Source organism: Coturnix japonica, chromosome 5 (assembly GCF_054131305.1).
Source record: "Coturnix japonica strain WE chromosome 5, WE-NBRP24, whole genome shotgun sequence".
Taxonomy (NCBI): domain Eukaryota; kingdom Metazoa; phylum Chordata; class Aves; order Galliformes; family Phasianidae; genus Coturnix; species Coturnix japonica.
Window position 1 is genome coordinate 11,082,818 of NC_140667.1, and position 16,074 is coordinate 11,098,891.

At 41.4% G+C, this 16,074-nt stretch overlaps 1 protein-coding gene across 2 annotated transcripts in view; it reads left to right on the forward strand.

Moving 5' to 3' along the window:
• The window catches only part of LRP5 (LDL receptor related protein 5), a 118,939-nt gene that overhangs the window by 23,355 nt on the left and 79,510 nt on the right, over positions 1-16,074 (forward strand). For both annotated transcript variants that reach the window (XM_015863806.3, XM_015863807.3), the window contains exon 2: positions 4,523-4,919. In XM_015863806.3, the coding sequence (XP_015719292.1) occupies positions 4,523-4,919 (397 nt within the window). The remainder of the gene's footprint in view (positions 1-4,522; positions 4,920-16,074) is intronic.

Sequence of the window (16,074 nt, forward strand, 5' to 3'; positions counted from 1 at the left end):
GGCCTTGGTTCTGTGTTGTCAGCCAGGCTCCCAAATCCGTGGTCACTTCTGTTATAAGCACAGCCAAACCTTTCCATGACCTTTAGCCCAGTGAAGTGCTTTAAGAATGGTTAAGCAAGGCTTTTCTCTTGTGCTGTACAGAGGGTTCTGCTCTTTCAGTGTTCTCGAGAGGAAGAACTGTGCACGTGTCTGGAATTGTCATGTCTTCTTCACCTGTAAGGAAGTGCAGTCAAAATGTAGGCATGTAAACAAGTACAAGACCACGGTATAAATATCACTGTTTAAAACTGCGTAGCCTCAGCTTGTCTTAATAGAACTACTGGAGCTTTGCCATCAACTGGTGATGTGTTCTGCTGTCAATTCTTAATGATCATCTTTGTCTTGATACAGAAATGGGTGTCAAACTGGTTTTCAGAACTATTACTGAACCTAACAGCAAAGGCTATTTCTGAGGGCTGCATATTTGCCTGAGTTCAGTTGTCAGTTTCTTTCGTAGAATCATACAATGACTTGGGTTGGAGTGGATTTTAATGCCCATCCAGTTCCACCCCCCTGCCCTGGGCGGGGCTGCCCACATCCCCATCCAGTCTGACCTTGAGTATCTCGAGGGATGGGGCATCCACAAACTTCTTGGGCAGCTGTGCCAGGGCCTCACTGCCCCCTGAGTAAGGAATTGCCTGCTAACATCTAACCTAAGTCTTCCCTCTTTTAGTTTAGAGCCATTCCCCCTTGTCCTATCACTTAGTAAGATAAGGACATATGTAAGGGAGCTGTTGTAGGCTGCTAAAAATGGCACTGTGTGTAGTGGCCAACCAAATGAGTTATACAGTAGGACCACAATTCCTCTAGTTTTATGTATGCACTGGATATTGGGTAGTTAGGTATTGGAATAGGCTCCTCAGGGAGGTGGTTGAATCTCCATCCCTGGTTGTGTTTAAGAGCCGTTTGGTTGTGGTTCTCAGGGATATGATTTAGTGGAGGGTTTTTAGAGTTAGGGTACTGGTTAGGCTGCGGTTGGACTTGATGATCTTCAGGGTCTTTTCCAACCTGGGTAATTCTATGATTCTATGGTATCTTTTCTGGTGCAGGTAAAAACTATCCTGATTCCATAGTTAAACCCATCTAACACTGAACAGGAGGTTTGCCGGAGAGCATTCAGAAGATCTGTAGCAAAGCTGGAAATTGTGAGGACTGCTTTCAAACCGGTTAATGAACTGATGAGAAGCTGTATTTTCACCCTCTTGTGCAATATTCCTCCATGTAAATAGCTCTGTCATAAACCCAATGATGTGTTTTCCAATTAGCAGATCACTAGCAAAACAACGTTTGTTGAAATATAGTGTCTTTCTAGAATGGAGTGATGTTCTACAGCTATTGTGTGATAGTAAAATTGCTACAAATCTGTACCTGAACTATAGCAGTTTAGGTTGTTATCTGTTTACGTATTGTTTGATATTTCATGGGACTTTGGATTCTCTTTTTTGCTTTATCAGAGTATTGTGAGCTGCATCTACGTATGGCAGTTTAAAGTACTGCCTATTATGGGAAAATATGAACTGTTCTAACTTTACTGAAAAAGCAGACAACATTTTTTTTGCTGTCCACGTAAAAAATGTTGCCCTTGCAGCCTGTTACCACCCAACTGAATGAAAACAGCTTGTCCTCCACGTTCATCACTGTAATGTTTATTCTTTTTTCTTTTCAAAATAGAAGTTGGTTTCCCTTTTCAGGCAATTTGCAGTTGTCAGGAGCATTGCTGATCAAAATAGAATGTAGAACTAAGCCTTCCTTTGAGACCCTTGTAACTTGCTAACCGTGAAATAATTTCTCAAGCGAGGTATCTTGCATCTTGTTGTTTAACAGATGAGTTCATTTGAAGGTCAACTCTAATCAAAGCTGTTAGTTTTTGGTGTCCTCATCATGTCTCTCCCTTTCCCTGCTGTCCCAGGAGGTTTCACAGAGCCTGGAATAGGATGCAAAGTGAGCTGACCACATATGGGTTTTATATACAGCCTGTAGTGTCAGTGTTTACAAATTACTGCTTCCACTCAGTCTTCTGTAGAAATGCATTGGTGGTTCAACGGAATAAACACGGCTGAGTTTTTGGGGTGAAGAAGTTGGAGACAGTGGTAAGAACAGAAATTGTTATTAACTGGCTTTTTATTGTCATTAATTGGCTTTCTGGTTTGCTCTGTTGAGAGTTGTACAGTAGGCTTATGAAGATGAAATCACAGAAGGGCTTGGGTTGGAAGGGACTTCAAGGACTACCTAACTCCAGCCCCTGTCATGGGGGAATCTTCAGGTCCTTCAAGGATTCATGTGTATTAGTAAGACAGAATGAGTCGAGATTGTTTTTTTGGAGATCAGCCTTCTATTCTAATAGAACTCTGAGATTGGTAAAACATGATCTGAATAAAACAGGATAGTGGGAAGGAGTGGAGGAGTGAATATAATTAGCAAAATCTGCAGAATGTATTTGTTTATTTTGCCCTGAAGGAAATGAAATTCTCATTTGTTTTCAGAAAGGATGAACTTTGTGCATCTTTCAATGATCAATCAGTTTGCATCAGTGTGCAAATGCAGTAAAATCTTAACACAGTTGCAAGCAGGTCAGCACGATCTTCCTGCTGGGTGTTCATAGGGAACACAATGCATCTGTTCTTCCATCAGGACAACTCCAGAGCACAGAAGTGACAGTCAGCACAGTAGTTAATGTGTTATCTGTATGCTGTTGTCCTGCTGTGTGCGTCAGTGGGGAAGAAATTTCTTGAAAGCGATGGAGAACTGGGATAATATTGATACTGATTGGATTAGACGTTGTTCATGTCTGATCTTTAGTTAAGAAGCTGTTGAGTTCCTCTGCTCTTGATTGGACTTGATGTTTCAGGTTGCTTTTTCCATTGTAGTGCTGTTTATAATGGCTTCAGCGTGGAAATGTCTAAATGTGAACATGTCCCTTCATATTCCTTATAACATTTTGGGGACTATATATATATTTAATCTTGTCTGTAGACTTTTTATGGGTTTAGTCTTTGGCTCGATATGGGAAAAGTCTGGCAAGGAGATTATGCATAAATGAAAAATTCTCTGCCCCAAAGAACTTGTGACTTAAACAGAGCCTGCTAACATCAAACTTAACAAGTGTTCAGATGGTTTGGTATAGTGCCACTTAAAATAGACATAGCTTTGGGGAAACAATGAGTCGCAGAGCAGAAAGCAAGCACTCTGCATTTTGAATGTTTTTTCTTCTGCTTTCAATAACTAACCTGCTGGACTTTCATGATATCACTGGTGCTTTTAAAGACAGCAGAGAGAAGGACGTGGCAAGTCAGGAAATGAGATGGGAGTGTTGCCAGAACTTGGTTTCTTAACAAATAAGTCTGTCATTGCTGCGTGGCAAGCTTATACACCTCTGCTGGATGTACACTGGAAGCAGAAGCATCAATTCAAATGATGACGTGTGAATCAAGAGTAAGCAGTTGACCGATGGAGACCTCTGGCCATTGCTGTTTGACATAGAAAAATTGGGGTGGGGTGGGGAAGTGTACTGGGGATCAGGGTGAGAAACAACAAGGGCAAATAGAAATTTTTTGGCATATGATCCCTACCAGACTTCTGCTATGTGCAGAGGAGTTGAGGGAGCTCCATTCCTTCCAGCAGCTAGTGGCCTTTTTGGAATGCTGGCATTCTCCTAAGCAGCTGCTGGTGTCTGCAGCTGTGGCTGGCATAGTGACATAATTGCTGCTGTCTCTGCGGCCATACCTGAAGGTGAACATTTTTCTAGTTTACTTCTGGATCAAGAAGCAAGACTGTATTTTTAGAAGAGAGATGAGGCGGTTTATTTGGCTATTGTTAGTAAAAGACCTGCTTAATGTCCTCTTCTGAAAGAAGCAGTGGGATCAAATCATGCCCTTGCCTAAATCTACCCTTTATCTCACTCCCCATCTGTAGTTGCTCTCCCTTTCCTAGAGTTTTGTAATACTCTGTGGGGTGGGAACAGCTTGGTAAGCACTTGATACAAGCATTTGGTGGTACCTAGTACTGCTAGCTTCCAGCCTGCTGCTGAACAGGTATCAGAACTTATCTTCTATGTGTCTTTCTAGCTTAATGAGAAGCTTTAAACCATGTGGAATTTGTTCTACACCTGGGTTGTGAATTATCTGGAAAGCCCCGTGCTGTGTGATTTGGGGCACTCGCAGTTTAACTGGAGAGTGTGTGTGCAGTTTGGGGTTTGTTTTTGTTTTTCTGTACAGACAAGATGTCAACACTAACACTGAAAATACCTCACCTGTGTTGGTCTCTACTTAGATGCTCAGCTCACCTGCTAAAATGTAAGAATGAGTTCTAAATTAGTTTGTCCTGAACAGTCAGAGGTCCTCTGTGTAAGAAATTGGGTCTGTTCATCTCTGTCTTTCCTTCTACTCCTTTTTCTGATGAGTGGAGGCAATAGGTTATTATTCTCTGTGCTTTAACATCTGTAGATGCTGATAATGCTAATATGTTTTTGTTCTTTCTTCTGTAGCGTCTCCATTCCTGCTTTTTGCCAACCGTCGGGATGTTCGGCTCGTGGACGCTGGAGGCACAAAGTTGGAGTCCACTGTGGTGGTCAGTGGTTTAGAGGATGCTGCTGCGGTTGACTTCCAGTATTCGCAAGGCATCGTTTTCTGGACAGATGTGAGCGAAGAAGCCATCAAGCAAACTTACATTAACCAAACTGGGAATGTGGTGCAGAATGTCATCATTTCTGGTCTGGTTTCCCCGGATGGCCTGGCATGTGATTGGATTGGGAAAAAACTTTACTGGACAGATTCAGAAACCAATAGGATAGAAGTTGCTAATCTCAATGGAACATCTAGAAAAGTCCTCTTCTGGCAAGACCTTGATCAGCCCAGGGCAATAGCTTTGGATCCAGCTCATGGGTAAATATTAATTTGACTTCAATGCTTAAATGGATACGGTGGTGATTTATGTTGGTTTTTTAGTTCTGGGAAAAAAACACGGTCTTTTGTTTCAGTTTACATTTTCCCAAGGTATTTTTCTCAAGATCTAGAACTGAACATATGTTTAAACTTAAATATTTTGTGGCAAGAAATGACAGCCCAGAGCCGAAAAGAAAAATACAGCTGCTCTTAGGTGCCAAGTCAAATACTCATTCAGTACGATTGCCTAACGCATTCATTGCACTTCTGAAAGGCAATTAATTTTTCAAGCTTTTTTATTGTTATTCCCTCAGTTGTATTGTCTGGTAAATTAATTTTCATTTGATGTGCAACGTGCAGTGTGTGCAGTCAGCAAGGTGTGTGTATCTCTATGAGTCAAAATAGAAATTTGCTCTTGATGTGCTCTGGTAAATGAAACCAGGATATTTTTAAGTGGTGATTTTGAACAATTATGTTTGTTCTGGCGAGTGAACGAACCAAGGTAACGTCAGAGGCTCCTTCTGCTTTAAGGTGACCAGGTTTGAATGTAATAAGAGTACAGGATGGATGTGTCGCTGTGGCTGGCCAGGTGCTCGTAGTGCTCTTGAAAATGCTGGTGTCTCTTTATAGCTTCTCTCTTCACTACTCCCATCTCTGCACATTTTTGCTACCGTATGCACGAATAGTGCTGATGTTGTTCACTTTGTGTGTCCCATATTAATTGCAGTGATGACTGAAAGTCTGCTATGCTAGCTCTGCAAGTCTCCTCTGCTCTTCAAAGAAGTCATACTAAAAACAATAATAGAGTGAGCAAAGCTCACATGCAAGGCTACTTGTTGTTTTTAATCTATTGTCATTTGTACTTTTTCTGAGGAGTTTATCTTCCTCATCTGTTTGGTATGTGTGGTAAGGTTTCTTATCTTTAAGAAAATCTAACATCAGTTGACATTTTCACCAAGCCCATCCTCCTTTGTAAGAGCATGGTGAGTTAATACAGGGGCTTGAGATAAGCCACAAATATGGAGTCATATTATTGTATATTGGCAAAATGGAAATCACTGCTTTGGGAGGGGGTGTTTTCTGGAGGGGATGTACCTTCTTCAGGTGTGTGAGAAGGGAAAACTGAAACTAAGCAATGTGATCGCCATATTAGCAACTGCAGACTGGAGCTCTGAAAGTTTATTTTTGCAGTGATCCCTGCATAGTGCTTTCCAGGTGCATGGAGGGAGTTATGGGTACACTTATGATTTATATATGAACGATACACAGGTACTAAGTGAAACTATGTGTAACCAAAGAAACAAAATCCTTAGTTCTGTTGACAGTCCAAGTGCAGGACCTGCCTGTGTTTCCCAGATGACTGATGGAAAGAGAAGTTATAGTCAGTATGAGGAAAAGAAGAGTGACTTTGTTGGAACACAGGACTTTGAAGAGGGATTTTATCCTCTTAAATCCTCACTTTGCCTCTGCTACTTTTGCCTTCAGGTGAAAGGAAGAAAACGGGAGAACTGACCTACAGGGGTCAACAAATTCAGCATAAACCCTTTGTTTGAGTTAGGCCGCCCAGTCAGGATGGTGACGCTGGTGAATTCAGAGATACCTCTAGATCAATTGTCCTTGTCCTTATAAGTGACTTCAACTTGTCAGCCATTAATTGGGAATACCACACAGGTGATAGAAACCCTGAACTTGTATGGGACTTGCTGCTCCAGCTGGATGCATATAAATCTATGGAGCATGATGGGATTCGTGCCAGGGTGCTGAAAGAGCTGGCTGATGCCATTGCGAGATGTCTCAATTATTTTTCAGCAGTCTATGGAATCTGGAGAGGTCCCAATAGACTGGAAACTATCAAATGTTGTCCTGGTTTTCAAGAAGACTTCAGTAATTACAGGCCTGTCGGTGTCATTTTGGTGCCTGGCAAAATTAGGGAAAAGATTGTTCTGGGTCTTACTGAAAAACATGGGAAAGACAGTGCAGTCATTGATCACAGCCTGTCCAGGTTCATGAGGGGAAACTCCTGTTTAACAAACTTAATCTTTTATGACAAGGTTACCCACTTAGTTGGCCAAGGGAAGTCAGTTGATACTTGCCCAGCCCTCTACGACAGGTTTAAGAAGAGCAAGTGCTGGGTTCTGCCCCTGGGATGGGGCAGCCTTGGCTATAGATACAAACATGAAGCTGGAGAGGAGCCCCACAGAAAGGGATCTGGGATTCTGCTTGATGGCAAGTTTTATGTGAGCCAGCATTGTGCCCTGACAGTCAGAAGGTGCATCTGTATGCCTGGTTCTTCAGGGCAGTGGGCATGGCCCCAGGCTTCTCGAGTTCAAGGAGTATTTGGACAATGCATTCAAACATGGAGTCTGACTTTTGGGTGGTCCTTTGTGGAGCCAGGGATTGAACTCAGTGATCCTTCCAACTCGGGATATTGTATGATTCTGTTACGTCAGGCTGACATTTTGTAAGTGGATCCAGTTCTTTACCTTCTGATTGTTTTCTTTAAGGTTGCTTATGTATTAGTCGTGGTAATGCATTTCATGCCTTATTAGGTGATCTTTGACTACTTTGAAAAACTGAGGGGATCAGTTGGGGGTTTCTAGTAGCATACTACTCCTACACTAGGTTAAATGCAAAAGTACTGTTCTTAATAAAAACTGGATTGAAACAGCTGCAAAAGAAAATGTATCTGGTACAGTGTAATGAAGAGCCTTTGCTCTTTGTAACGAAGAGGCTCAGTGCTCTTGGTGAAGTTTTACTTCTGTAAATCTAATCTTTGTGCTTGGAAAAAAGGGGGGATACAGGCATGGTTAGTTTTACTTGACTTTGAAGGGCAGTTCTATATGGCTTTACTCTTCACAGAACGGATGTGCAGCGTTTTTTCAACATACACAAAACCCAGTATGTGTAACAATAGAAGACGTTGTTTCAGGCTTGCTTCCCACTGCCCTGGAGTTGTGCTGCATTCAGCTCACTGCTCAATATTTGGTTTCTGGAACCACATTGAAAGATTAAGTATCCAGTGTCAACACATGAAGTTACCTCACATTAGCTTTCTGGTTTGTGCCAGGCATCATCTACCTTGGTTTTACCTTTCCTCGGGTTCTGCAAAAACCTCTTTCTTCCCTGGAGGACTCGTCTGTTTCTCATTACATTTAATCCTCCAGGGAAAGTGTGCAAGTGTGAGCGATAACTGTGGAATGGCGTAGTATATCAGGAACAAAATTGATTTGCCAGAACAGTAGATGTCTGCAGGTGAGATAGTCACCTTGCAGCATTCTGGTTTTGATCATAATTACTTCAGATGAGGAGAGAATGACAGTTCTGATTTTTGCACAGATAAATTTCTTGACTTGCTGGTGTTGCTTTTCTGAGCAGTTAATTCAGTCTGTAAGACTTTTTTTTTCCCCCGCTGGGAGCAGCAGCTTGGTATGAAGCAACTTCGTTGGCTTTAACTTGTGGTAGGCGTTCTTAATGTTTATCCTGTTTGATTTATGTATCAATCCAGTGCTTCAAAGCAATGTAAGCCTTAAATAGCCCATGAAAATGAAGATACATGTATCCTTTATAATTAACCAATTTTTCTCTGTTATGGTCTATTAAAATCAGCCTCCATAGAGCTGCTGTTGTGGTTAAAATGACAAATGCCAGTATTGCTTAAATTAATGAGGGTTGTATAAAATTTAGGGTAGGTTTACCCAAATAAACTGTGCCCATTAGTTTAATACGGTAAACTAAAAGTATCAAATCATGTGTGACATACATCTGAGGAATAACAAATATGAATTTAAATTGAATTTACAATTGATTTCATGTTGTACTTCTGAAGTATTTTATTAGTGCATCCATGAGGTAGTAGTCATGACATTTGATTTAGGTACAGCAGGCTCTGAGTTTGGACTCTGCTAGAAACAGTTGTTCTTTATTTACAGATGTTTTCTGTGGAAGGGAAGTGGGTGACAGAAGGAAACAGAATTTGTTAATACATTCTCATTTGTCATTTTGTTAATAGGCTCATGTAGTCACATAGCTAATGCAGTTATTACAACTGATAGAAGAGTGATGAGAATTAGGGCTAAACTAGAAGGGAACACTTGAGTAAGGTTGTCTTTTTTTTCCTAGATCATGAAATCTAATTAAAGTTAAACTAGGATTCTTAAACTGATTGATGCAGTCTTGAAGTTGCTAGATGTTTGCTTGCAGTCTAGAGGAATTTCCATAGGTGTGACTTTGGCCATTAGCATTTTCTTATGGAGAACTGGGGGGAAGCTTAGAAGATCAGAAGAAAATATAATGCAGCATTGGTTCTGTTAAAGGTCCTGTTACTTGGGATAGGTGACATTACACAAAAAGAATTTCGAATGAGGCAGTAGTACTAATTAGAGTATAATTCAAAATGGAGGTGTCCTTCATCCACTGCCTACCTCCAAACAATCACTGAGAATATTCTTAGAACTTATTACTTTTAGGACAAGCAGTGAGGCTGTTTTACATCATCTTTGGACCTCTGCTTTTCGTAGTGCTGGTGAAAATTTAACGTTAAAGTCCTGTGGAAAATCCCTAGAAGTGTTTCAGTATCTCAACCGTAGATGCATTGTTCAGTGGCAAAGAAGGAAGGAAATAGGGTGCTTAGTTTGCAGTCTAGAAAGTTCTGTAGAAAATCTGCAAAACTATTTCAGTCTCTCAGTTGCTTAGCGGTGAAGAAGGAACGTGCTTTGTGTGCTTAGTTTGCATCTGGAATTAGAGAACCAAAAGTGCTTGCCAAAGAGGGTGCAGAATGTATGGGAGGATGAACAAACAGCTCTACCTCCCATTGTGCAAGTGTAGGCAAGTTCCCCTATTGCCAGAGATGCCTGTATGACTGGTGTGATAAGGGGCTCTCCAACTCAGTTGGAAAAAGGGTCTGTGCTACCATTCCCCCCTCCATGCATGTGCAAATGCAGAATCCCACCTACTGCCACCTTGTGTGCAAGCTACAGATACATATGCAAAAACAGTCCCTTTTTGCAATAAATAAAGAGGACTATGACACAGTCATCTGGTGTGAACCCACCACTGGGATATTACCTGACCAGAGGCTATGCTGGAACCAGGGGTGGTGATCCAGATTGTCTGTTCCTCCCTATCCAAATAGCACAGTTGTTTTCTTGTAATGTAAGAAATGTACTCAACTGTAAAATTGGTTATGAGTTGTATCCAGTCTCTTGGTGTGGCTGTGGTTTCTGGGAGCTGGAAAGCTGTTCATATGTTATGTGCACCAAATATCTGCAGATAGTTTGCACGAGAAACTCGAGGTTTTGGGGGGAGTTGTTAATTCACTCTAATTTTCAGATGGGTGCCCTTGACAGCAAAAGCCTCTCCATAAGTGTTTTGTCGTTTTCTTTTATGTTTCCTTTTTTTCTGCTCATAGTTATGTCGGAAGGATGTAAATGGTTCAAAGACCATTCGCATTATTTGTGCAACAGAACAGAGCTGTCTGTTCAGGGAAGGCAGAATAAAGCTCTTTTTTTCCTCCTTTACAGCTGAGATTGTGTGGGGAAGAGGTGGAAATGTGTAGACTTTTTTAATAAGCCCATTGAGCTCTCTCCTCGATTAGCACTCATCACTACAAGTCCTGCGATTCTTCACATCCTGAAAAAAAGAGCTGAGTCCTGGCAACTGAGATTTCTTTGTCTTGGATGCGTGTAGCCTTCTTGAGTAGTTTGGAAATAATGGTATTCTTACCTTTTTTTAACTACTACACTGTTTGTTGAGGGAACAGAAGGGTGCTGATAGAATGCAGCAGGAGGCTGGCTTTGGTTGTCTCAGTGCCAGTATTTGTCCGCGTGTGTTGGATGTGATTGGTTATGTAGCGTTTGCTTTGGCTCTGAGGCCGAAGAGATGGGAGAAGCTGAAGTTCTCTTTGATTAGGAGTCTTGATGGAAGCAGCTTTTAAATCCATAGGGAATCATGGAATGTGTTGAATGTGAACTTAAACAGGGCTACGCATGTTTCATTGTGTTTGAAATTGCGAGCATGCAGTTGAACAAATCATTTGCTGTCCTTTGAGCTTTCCCAAATTTTGAGTCGATGCATCAATCAATACACTGAAATAAAATGTATTAGTTTGAGTCAAGCATATAAGGGTACTTAGGTACAATGTCTGTGGGTAGCAAAGCAACCAATGTTTTCTTTGTGCAGTTGGTTTACTCATGTTCAGTACATCTGTTTGATCTCTGCCCTCCATGAAATCAGTGCATATGAAATGTCTTCATCTCTTCTCAGAAATATTTGGGAAGAAAATGTTATATTGCGTTGTTCCTTGTACCTTCCTTGTGTTATCTGCTGACCACGCAGAGTAGCTCTAAGGGCTTGTTCTCGCTAATAGTAGTTTCACTGTTTTCTGCAGAATTTTGTCATATGAGTGTGCTGAGCAGTCTTTCACAGAGGGAAAAGGCTTCATCTCCATCTTCCTTCACCCCCCTCTTCTTCCTAGGAAACTTCGCAAGTGCAGTTTCTTTCTGACATAAGTATCGGCCTGACTTGTGGTAATACGGCATTCTAAGTTACAAATTCTCTTCCTTAAACCCCTGAGCAGTGCTATAACTATCTCCAGTGCTGCCTTCTTCCAGCACAGCGTACTTGAAAGTCCTAGGAGTTCTGAATTACTTGCACCGTCTCCCCAAGGATTTCTTGACTTCATGTAGCCTGACTTCTTAATAGGCTGTTGAAGCCATGTTGAATAAGTGCTTGCTTACCTTTGAGAAACAACTATGATGCCTTAGTCCTTTCTGTATTGGTAAGCATATGGAAAGAAGTGCTTTTCCCTTTCAAGCAGTTCATTGTGGTAATATTTGAGCACCGATCAATTGATAGACTGCTGTGTTTTGTCTTCATCCAAATCTGACAGGTAGTGTGCATGTATATATACATATATATGTACGCGTGTTTGTGTATGGAGTGATTAGTTATGATTGTTGCCTGCATGTTACTGGGCTGGAAAGAGATCTTTTAATGCAGCACTTTCTTTTGAACATCATCTAGATTGCAAAGTGTGTTGCTTGGGGACTGAAAAGGAGGCAACTTGAGTAACTTGCAACTTATTACTATGCAAGGCAGCCCTTCTTTTTCCCTCCTGTAAATGATTGGCACCGTTTCATTTAGCTGTAGAGTTTTTGTAGCTTAAGCAGTGGGGTGGGGGAAGTGAGTTTAAAATGTGCCGGATTCTAAACTTCATAGCAATTTCCTGTGAACTCCTGTTTTTTGCCCTGGGCTTGTGTAAGTTTGGGAACTTTGAAATTGGAGAAGTCTGTGCTGATTTACATCATCTGTACCACTGGCCCCTTTTGTGTAAGCAGGTTATATAAGATTTGGCAACCATACTGCCTTTGGGTAGGTGGAAAAAATGTTCAGCCTGTGTGACTTCTTTTTATTATGGCTGCGATACCTTCCAGCTCAGATGGCTGATTGGCTGCTTGTTGAGGGCATGGCTGCGATTACTAATCTTTTCTGAAATGATGACCAAGGGGATGAAGTACCAGGAAATAAGAAATGACCTGCGGCTTTAAAGCTGAAGGGAAATATGGTCTTCATCCTGTTTTTGCTCCTGCACCTGGAATTTTAAAATTAAGGCCACTGGGCTGCAGTTCACCAGCTTTATAATCTGTTTATTTTGCAAGGTGGCTTTCAGTCCCATTCTTCTGTCGTTACTGAAACATCGTTTAAGCCCCAGTTCGTTGCAGTAATTAAGTATGTGCCAAAATCCAGTGACTTGCTGACCGCAGTTAAACTGCATTTGTTTAATTGTCTTCTTACTGGAAAGCTCCTTAGTGAAGCTTGCAGCTACTGTGCTAACTGCTGCTAATAGAGCAGTAATTGGATTTTATGAGCTCTATTTATTCTAGCACTTTTGGCTACTGGATTATTGATTTGATAGTCTGTTAGTGGTTGTGTGTACAGAAGGGTGGATGTATTTGTTTTCTCACTGATGATGCTTTGGTTTTTGCTTTGCTTGGTTCCTGCTACTTGTGTTCAGCTTAGGGGCAGAATTGGCAGAACTGTTGTCAAGTTATTGTTCGATGTTGATTTCCTCCGCGGTAACCCTGCACTTTTTGGCTTGAAAGTTTGGTGTCAAAGGAGAAGACCTAGTAAGGGTTAAGAAATAAATGACACTTAAGCTTCCCTCAATAACTACATAAAGAAAACAGGGAATTTGTCCCAGGGTTGCTTTTTGTTCTGAGCGCCTCAAGTGCTGTTTGTTTTTTATTTGTAGGAGTATTGAATTGTGTTAGTTGCTTAGCAGTGTTTTTTACTCACCATGGCATTTTTTATTAGCTCTTTAGGAATTGATGTTTTCGTTTGCTTTTATAGCCTCAGTGTTGTTCTGCTTGTATTGACCTGTTGCAACCCAGGTGGTTGCAAAACTCCTGGGATGCCAAATCGTAGCACTGAAAATGCAGACAGCGTAATGTGCACAGAGATACAAGCTGGTGCTTTTGGTTCTTTTTGCTCCTTGCAATTGTTACGATTCACCATAGCCCCAGGGGTATTTAAAACTGTGTAACCTGCTCTTAACCAACCAGCCACCTTCCCTGAGCAGCCCTCAAATAGCCCAAGTGAAAAAAAAACAGACTTTCCTAAGTGCATGTGGATGACTCTCCAGTATTATTCAGCATATCTGTTTTCAACAGGCTTTTGGAACAGCGAGCATTTTAATAGCACGGGCAGTAACAGACTGACACTAACAACGGAGTTTGTTAATGTTCATGTTAGATGCCAGCAAAAAATAAAATGAAAATATTACATAAATATTTGAAAAACAAGAAAATTGTCCAAATGCCATCAGCTGTGCATGAAACAGTGGTGTCTGGGCTTTTTTGAAGGGCTTGGTTTCTGCTAAGGTCCAGAGGAAATGAGTACAAATGAGACTATTGAGTACATTTTTAAAGCAGACATAACACATTGCTTAGCCCTCCTGGCTCCTGAATCAGTTTAATGAGTTTAAACTCTATATCAGGTTAATTCAGATTTCTTCCTAATGCATCCAGCATGCAACTGCAGCAGCCCGTGGCCTGTGACAGTGGAGCCTGACTTTCCTTTGAGAAGCCACACTGAGTTTCTTGTCTTGTTTTTCAGTACCTCCTGCACCCTGTCCCCTGCCAAGGCCATCAGAGCTGTCTGATGTGTGCATGACTGTGCCCTGTCCTAATGGCGTTTTGAAGATGCAAAGTACAAGAAGTAACTGCTGTTAATGGACACTCTATAATACATAATTTCTCTACTGTCTTTCCCGTGTGGATCTTGCTCCAATTAACCCAAATTAAACAAGCAGATTTTAGTCGTTTGTGTAGGCTCTGATGTTCTTGATCCCTGTGCTGTTTCAAGGATAGGTTTGAAGCCAGGTTCTCTCCTGATTGCATCAAGAAAATAGGCATGTTGCTTTGGGTTTTTTTTTTCCTTACCCTGAAATTTGTATCCTGTGGTGTTTGAATGATGAATGATTATATGTATATGTACAGTTATGCTAAGTACAGATCCTGATTATTAGTTTTCTAATTTAAAATCGGTGAATTGTTACATGCATTTAGCTGCTTCTGGTGTGAAATTCTTGCTACTCTTGCTGTCTCTTCTTCCTCCTACCTTGGCACTGTTGCTCACCTGGCTGCATTAGTGCTAATATTAGGCCTCTCTGCATTGGCTGCTTTTCCATAATGCTTGTGACTATATTTTTGGGCAGGTTGTTTCCTTATGATACCTGAAGATCGGGGAACTTGTTTCCCAGCCCTTTGCTGACCTGTCTTAATGTTCTGACTCTTACAGACTGACTTTTGTCTTATACTTCCAGTTGGATTTGCAGTGCCTCGCTAGCTGAACTCGTGTCATTCCTTCCATAACTGGACTTATTCACAGGGTTTATAACTTGTCTGGAAAGTACCTGTCTTGTATGACTCTCAACATAGCACGTCTCATCCAGAGACTGCACGTACTTAATTTGGTCTGAACTGCTTTTGTCACTGTTGCAAAATAGAGAAGAATAAAAAAGGCAAAGTTTGACACTGTACATTCATGAAAATCCCACGCAGCCATCATTTAAAACATGTCATTTTATGGCCTTATTAATGCCTTGTGCCAAGTGCTGCATTGTGCTTTGTGATGACCAAAAAAAGTCAAAACAGCCTTGGATGGTGCTATGGTGGGAGAGGAGGGCTGAAGAGGAGTGTGCTGGGTGGTTGTATGGTCCAAGGCATGTCTAGGATGGTGGGAAGTAATGCTGCTTTCTCTGGGGATGTTACGTAATGGGATTCAAAGTTAGTAATTCCTTCTTATAGGGTGTTAATGTCAGAAGCAGGGATAGGAACCAGGGAAGGACCTGCTTGATTTGGCAGCAGTGCGATTTTAAATAGACTTGCATAGACCAGAGACTCGCATCCCCTGCTGCAGGTCATCTGTTCTTATAGTGATGTCTTAACTCCCAGTTTAGTCCTGATGTGTTAAGAGATCCCAGGAATGGTGTTGACTTGCTGAAATTCCTGGCAGTTCAGCAACTGCTGCTTGCCAAAAGAGTGGAAAGCTGTTGGAAAAGGGCAGGAAGCTATAGCTGAAACCAAGGGTTGCTTTTGCTATTCTACTGACATCATGCCTTCTTGTGAGATGAACCAAGGGGCACTTGAGAACATGTGAGGTGCACAAAACTGTTGATGGTGCTTGATGACAAGGTGCTTGATGGCGATGGAGACTCGGTATATCTTGAAAAACTCTCCAGGAAGATCATCTTTATAATACTTACGGGATTGCAAGGACACCCTACAATCAGGGTGAGGCGATGACAGGGTAATAATGACCTTTTCAGTGTTGAAGTCAAAATGGGAAGGGTGTGCTTTGAAAGCTTGCTGCTTGTGTACAAACCATTCTGCATCTTGTCCAAATGTACCTTTATGCTGCTAGCCTTTCTTACCACTTCTGCTACTTTAGCTGTTATTTTAGAACTTTAAATGATTGAGCTCATTACCTGTTAATTAGCTAAAAAGTAGGAATATAGCTCTTCTGTGGCAAATTGTGTGTAAAGGCAAGTGTATGGGTATCGTCTGGCAGTCTCTGTAGCAAAAGTGTGCCCCATGAGAAGGCATATTTCATGAAATAGGGCAACAGGTTTGAGGGGCAGAGGGGAGACACTTTAGAA